Source organism: Syngnathus acus, chromosome 23, assembly GCF_901709675.1.
Source record: "Syngnathus acus chromosome 23, fSynAcu1.2, whole genome shotgun sequence".
Classification (NCBI taxonomy): domain Eukaryota; kingdom Metazoa; phylum Chordata; class Actinopteri; order Syngnathiformes; family Syngnathidae; genus Syngnathus; species Syngnathus acus.
The window spans coordinates 2,153,342-2,159,957 of NC_051107.1; the positions used below are offsets into that span (position 1 = coordinate 2,153,342).

General features: G+C 44.1%; 1 protein-coding gene across 1 annotated transcript; it reads right to left on the bottom strand.

Annotated features, from left to right (window-relative positions):
• Positions 1-337: 337 nt before the first annotated feature.
• dcp1b (decapping mRNA 1B) lies at positions 338-6,340 on the bottom strand. The gene is made up of 10 exons (XM_037242689.1): positions 5,954-6,340; positions 5,546-5,586; positions 5,124-5,251; positions 2,659-2,725; positions 2,419-2,554; positions 2,245-2,343; positions 1,721-2,174; positions 1,473-1,645; positions 1,168-1,380; positions 338-1,105 (listed from the first exon to the last, which is right to left on the bottom strand). Exons 1-10 carry the CDS (start codon positions 6,110-6,112, stop codon positions 1,040-1,042), a joined length of 1,536 nt encoding a protein of 511 aa, XP_037098584.1. The 5' UTR covers positions 6,113-6,340; the 3' UTR covers positions 338-1,039.
• Between the last annotated feature and the right edge of the window lie 276 nt (positions 6,341-6,616).

The following is a 6,616-nucleotide window of genomic DNA, read 5'->3' on the forward strand; positions in this document are numbered from 1 at the left end:
GAAAAGTTCAGCTTTGTGTGACTCAACTAAGGCTTCAACTTAAGACGTCGTTGCCAAGAACGACTCAACGAAGGTGAGTTTTCTAATCCGTCCGACACTAAATTGTTTGCTTATTATTTAAAATGGTTATTTAAATGTATATTCTATAAATTGTTTTCCTCCTTGAATTAAGTGTGTTGAGGGCAACTTTAAAATGTTTTTTTAAGCTACAAACACAAAAAACGTGTATTTGTAGTTTTAATAAGACACACCAGAAACTTAATTAGACTCTCTTGCGCCCTCTAGTAATAGCGGAATGAAAACGCATCCTCTGGCAAAATAGACAACACCTTAAGCATTTTAAAAAAAATTAAATTTAATATCCAATATACTCCCGCTACAAACCAACATACCCGACAAACCACGTGAAAAAAACCCGAAAATGAACATTCAACTGCCAGATGTTATTACCACTGACTAAACATTCAACTGTAATAAAGAACATTTTAAAGGTTGCATTTAAATGCCTCTCCCAATTTAATGGTGCATGCTGGTTAACTGCAAATATAAAAATACGTTTTTTTCCCCTCTTTTAAATTATAATTACTGTAAATGGATGCATCTTGCGATGCTGTCAAGTTATTGCTTATTTCTGTGCAATTGCATCATAACAGAAGTAATATTCAAATTTAAACTCAATTCAAAGGAAACATGGCTCTCTGCGAGGTAGTGCAGTTTTGTCGAGATATCTTATGAAAACTTCCAGACAAAAATAAACAATTGTAATGACATATTACTATGAAACACGTGTAGATGGAATAATCAAATATTCCTACAGAAAATTCTTTTTTTCTTATGTGCCAATTGTACAATTTCAGTGTAATATTCCAAACAATAAAATGCTACATCAAATCAACTTTAGGCATCTTTCCTTCTTCAGAGGGTCAACTTTAATTTTTTTTCATATTTCACCCCCATCCTTTGTGTGCTTTATTAAAATAAAAAAAAAGCCGCCATTGTTTGAATTTTTGGTGGTATCCAGATCAAGTCCCAAAAAGCGTCATGGCCGTGAGCAAAAATTCCCAACGTAGGCCTCATAGATGGTGTCCAGGAAGGAGTTGTCAGTCTGCAAAAGATCAAATGTTGTCACACATATAAGTGCGCAATTTAATATTATTTTTATCCTACCTGGATCAGGTGCAATAAGACTGCCTGGAGCTGGTTTCTAGACAGAACTCTGGTTTCCTTCTGAGGCGTGTAACTGGAGGAGGCGGATGGGTAGGGGTCTTGCGCGGTGGCAGCGGCTGGTGACGCCACATCCGATTTCACCTGAGAGAAGACGCTGGGGGAGAGGAGCAACGTCGGGGCCACGGTGGCTGGGATTATCTGCGGAGAAGGCCCCTGAACACAACACAGGTAATTTAAGCTACATAGAAAATACTGAGTTTTTTTAATTGAATCAGGGGACTAACTTTGAGATTTTTTTTACCAACCTGCAACTTCGGGGCCGCCGTGGCCACGCTGGAAGGGCCCTGGAAGCGAGGGGCCAGCGTGGGGCCGAGGCGCGGCGCTTCCGGCGGGGCCTGGCTTTGCTGCTGCTGGACCAGCTGTAGCTTGTGGACCAGCTCGTGGGGGGAAAGCGCACCCGGGATGTGCGGAGGAACACCTGGGAAGGTCACAATTGTTTTTTTTTTAGTTACTAGCCTTTGTCAAGCACAAAAAAAAAAAAAACAGGTCCCACCTGTGTGCGAACACGGCGCTGCACAACAAGGGGCAGCGGCGTTTTGGAAGAGTCTCTTGATTGGATCGAGTTGGTGGTGATGGTGCATCTGATGGTGGCAAACGTGCTGGTGCTGATGGCGATCCAGCGGAACGCCGTTGTCGCACAGCCGGTTTTCGGGCGACTCAGACAGCGTCTGAAGGACCCCGCTGGGAGCCTCCCTCTGCCCCTGCATGAGCTTCAAAATGGCCGGGCAGTGCTGATGGGGATGATGGGACGGGGCGTTTTCCTCCCGAGTGACTTCCTTGGCCGCCGAAGTTTCGTAGGTGAGGGTGCGTGCGACGGGAGGGCGAGAGGCTTTTGTGGTTACTGGTGCGGAGGATGGAGAGGCGGAGTCAAGTTTGGGCGAGTGTTGAGGCTGAGAGCCAAATAAGGTAGCCAGAGAGAGCGACTTGGACTCGCTCGCATTGTTGTCCTGAAGACAGGAAAGCAAGAGTGGAATCAGGGAGGAGGTGCAAATGGCAAAGTGGTGATCGGTGCTGTACCGGAGTGGTTGGCTTGACGGGGATGGGTTTGATGAGGTTGGGCTTCCCGAACAGAACACCGCTGCCGCCAATTTCCTTTGGCTCGCAAGTCGATTTCCCCTGTTCCGCCACGTAAACCAATTAATTACATCCGTTTGACTTGCATCCCTTTTTTTTTTTTTGCAGATGTGTTACCTTGTCATACTGGCTGTGAGCTTTAGTCAGCATCTGGATGATGTCCACCACCTGCTCTTCATCCTGCACACCACCTGCACTTCCACTAGGGGGCAGCCAACCACCTTGCACCACCACTTGCTTCTGCTGGGTCAGTCTACACACACACACATTTCCCGGTAAACGTTGTGTATTCATCTTCTGTAATTCAATTACATTTGAAGTATTTGTATCGGAGCCAAGAATTACGCAAGCGCTTACATTTTCATCCTCATGGCGATGCGCTGGCAGTCAGCCTTGTCGTAGAACCAAATGCCATGGATGACCACTGGGGAGAGGGAGAGGCCCGTTTTTCAATCAGCGTCATAAATAGCAACAAAAGGTCTGCAAAAATCAAGTTAGGTCCTCGTAATAACCAAAAGTGGCCGCCCGATACCGAGACGAAGGTCAGCAGACGACGGAATGAGATTGCCGGCGTACCGCGCGGCCTCGCAATCCAATGAACGTGGCTCACTTTCCAGGCGAGCTATTACCGTAATTTTCGGACTATAAGTCGCGGTTTTTTTTCATAGTTTGGGTGGGGGGGCGACTTATACTCAGGAGCGACTTACATACATATATATGGGGTTTTTTCACTTTTTTGGGCATTTTATGGCTGGTGCGACTTATACTCCGGTGCGACTTATAGTCCGAAAATTACGGTAAATAGGAAAAAAAATATATATATATTTAAAAAAAAAAAAAAAAGTGGAGAAATACAGTTGAAAATAAATAATAATGCAAAAAATATATATAAAATAAATTTAAAAAATCAAATAAAATGATAAAAAAAAAAGTGGTGCAATACAGTTGACTTTGAATCGTCAATTCAACTCGAAGTAGACAGAATAATAACAAACCCACAGCTAGGCTAATTTTGAGCTCGTAAACTTCTACCACAACATTGTAGCCCTCCACGCGATGCGCATGTTTACACACGAGACCAGCGAGGCTGGACCTGCCACTGAGGTCGCCCCAGTTGAGCCTGGGAAAAAGTCAGCCCAGGACCAAATAAGTAACTACAGTGGGAGACTGCCCCGCCGAGTCACAAACACTTCACGGGCTGGACCGAGGATCTACGGCAAAGAGCTGGGGACAAGTGAGAAGATGTCGGTGTAACGGAAAGGAAAAAGACCGAGAGGGGAGCGTGTGAAAGAGTGAGGGTGGGCCATCAGCTGGAGATAGAGGGGCTTCAAATCACTTCCCCAACTAAAGCGAACTGGAAGGAAGCGACCGCATGACTCCGATCAAACTTGGAATTTTACGAGCATTTTGAAGGAGCCGGGGTCGCAGTAGGACGCTGCTCCCCTGAAGGGATGCCGTTAAGGACCTTGTCAGCACTCCTGCTTTAATGGGACCAAGACCTCCAATGCATTTCAACTAGGACAAATCCAGGCTGACCTGCTGAGAGGCACTTGTAGCCATGCTGAGAAGATTTTTCACCAGGAAACCCAAACATGAAAGACTGCAGGAAGAGCCCGAAGTACGATTTAAAGGCCAGCTAGTGTCGGAGACGGACCTGGGCTACACCTACGTGCGACCTGGAGGTAAAACCTTCGAGGAAATCAAACCCACCGATATTGTTGCCAATATTCTACGTCAAAAATTGTATCGATATAAATGTATACTTTTTAATTAATCAGACGATTAATCGGTTATTGTATCGTATTCATGATGTAGCAAGTTAATCCAGTTTGAATGATTATTTCATATATAGGGTCTTTGTAGTGTTAATAGTCACATTTGGATCACAGTTTCCAAGTTGTTACCAGACAATGTGTTATAGTTGGACTTCTTTTACAAGACGTAAAGGCGTAACAGCTCAAAATACTCAGGAAGAAGTGGTATCTGCGCATCCCAATTAGAATCAAAACTCAAACCCCACAATAATTAACAAGCTTCCTGTCAAATGGCCGGTTGTCAGGCAGGGATAATGACTAGCTGGATGTACGCGTCCCATCCCGGAGTCGGTATCTCTGCTGTTTATTTTTAGCCCAGGCTGCCACTTAGCGCCAACCGCCATTCCCGGACGTTACGGCATTGGCGCGACGTGTTTGCTTAATGATAAGATTCCACGGCCTCGTCCGCGCGGAGGTCGTGGCACGCGGCGGGCAGAGTTACTTGGCCCTAAATTGGCGGACGTTAGTTTGCTAGCAAAAAATAGTCACGACAGAGATACACAATACTGTGATTTTAAATTTCCATAATTGTCTGGCGTTGTTGTAGACATTCCATTCCTGTGCTTGTATCCTGCAGCTAGTTTGAATAGTGTTGCGACAGTTACCCACATTAGCCTGCTAGCATTAGCTACACGCCATTAGCGGCGAGCACGTAACTATTTGCATACTGTAGCGTCACCTATTATTGCTTTTTGATATTGTGGGATGATGTGGAATTTATTTTAAAACCGAGGCAGGAAGAAAGGATGCGCACGTGTTTGCATTATCAGCGCCTGCTGCCATGCATCTAATCTCCACCGACCGCCACGGGAGCGCTGACAGGCTCTCGTCTGGCCGCCGAGACTCCGGCCGATAAAGAACAACTCCTTAAATGGAGGCGCGGTTCATCCCTAGCTGTCTGTTTCTAGCTATTTTACGGCCTCCATTTTGATGCAACATCCAGGAATAGTACGCAGGATGTCGGTCATGTTTACTTGACGTTTTTTCTTATTCGGTGGTAACTCTTACGCCGTGCGTTGCGGTAGAGCAGGAAGGGGTCCTGCAGCTGGAAGTCCAGGTCTTTGGTAATGGGCTCCGTCAGGTTCTCCATCCTGAGTCTGTTCATGATGGTGAAGCCATGTGTGGGCGAGGCCAGCCTAAAAAAAAAAAACCCAAAAAACAGTTTGAACACTTTTTTAGTTTGAGGAAATTTTGTAGACAGAACAACACAATTGTTGGTTTTCCGTTTTCCTGGTAGAGAGCAAAATCGCTTATTAATTTCAAATATGCATTTTAAATTCTTTTATTGCTTGCTGGACTGTGAATGTATTGTCGTTGTTACGGCCCCATTTTCCCTTATTTCTTTTTTTTCACAAACTGTTTGTTGTGCGACTGTCGAACCTTACAAGGACAAGTGAAGAAATGAAGTTGTATTTGTAGGTGCAATTTACCTCGTGTAGATGAACAGAGTCCCTTCCACTTCAGTCTTTTCCTGAAAAACAAACATGTTTATTACGGTTTGTTACATTTACAGAAAAATCAGCAGCTCCAAACTATTTTTTTTTAAATCATATATAAAGTGCTCGAGTTAGGGGCAACGTTTGATATGCACTTCTGAAATAACAAATTTGCACATTATATCTTTAATTGTTGTAATTAATCATGGTGAATGATGATTTCTTCAATAATAATCAATTAGTGGATCGGAAATAATTATTGTCCACATGCATGAAATCAAAACAAAAAGGACAATGGGCACAACAACAAACTTAAATCTTCGTGCAAGTTCCTAAGCGCGGTTGCAGCATGCTAAGCTCCGTTAGCATCGTCCGTCGCACTGAAGTTGCAGCTGAGCTTACCCACTCATTGGTTCTGTTGTTGTACGTGTACAGGGCCACCTGGCTGGCCACATCCACGATGTGGTTAATGTAGGGATCGTGTCTTTGCAAAGCGGCCAGGCTGATGTCCAGTCCTTTAGCGGTCAGACCTCCGCCACTGTCGGCGCAAGTCGCTGTCATTGTTCCCTATGGAGATCTTAGCTAGCTCGTTAGCATAGACGGCTAAATTGAAAGGGGGCGAAATCAAAACAGATGCGTTGCGTGGAAATGCTTAGCCCGTTAAATGAAAGGTAAATTAACCCCAAAAAATCGGAGCTTTCCAGCTACGACTGCCACGATCGATTCGCTTTAATGTCAACAGGGAATTTGTAAACAAGCAGGCGTGATTAATCGTTGTGCAGCGCTCGAGTTTTCACAGGCTGAGCAATCAAACCGGAAACGTCGATTGAAAAGCGCTTTTGAAAATTTGATTTTCCAAACCTCAAAACTGCCCAATAATTGCTTGGAAAATAACGACGTCGGTAGTGTTTACGAAAAAAAAAAAAAAAAAAGTATTTGTGATATTTGGTTGTCATAATGTAACATCACATTTTAGCATATGACAATATTTTATTTAAATATTGAATGCACATTTAACCTTCATGAATAGTGATTGAGTTTATAGTACATATGGTAATATGTGTA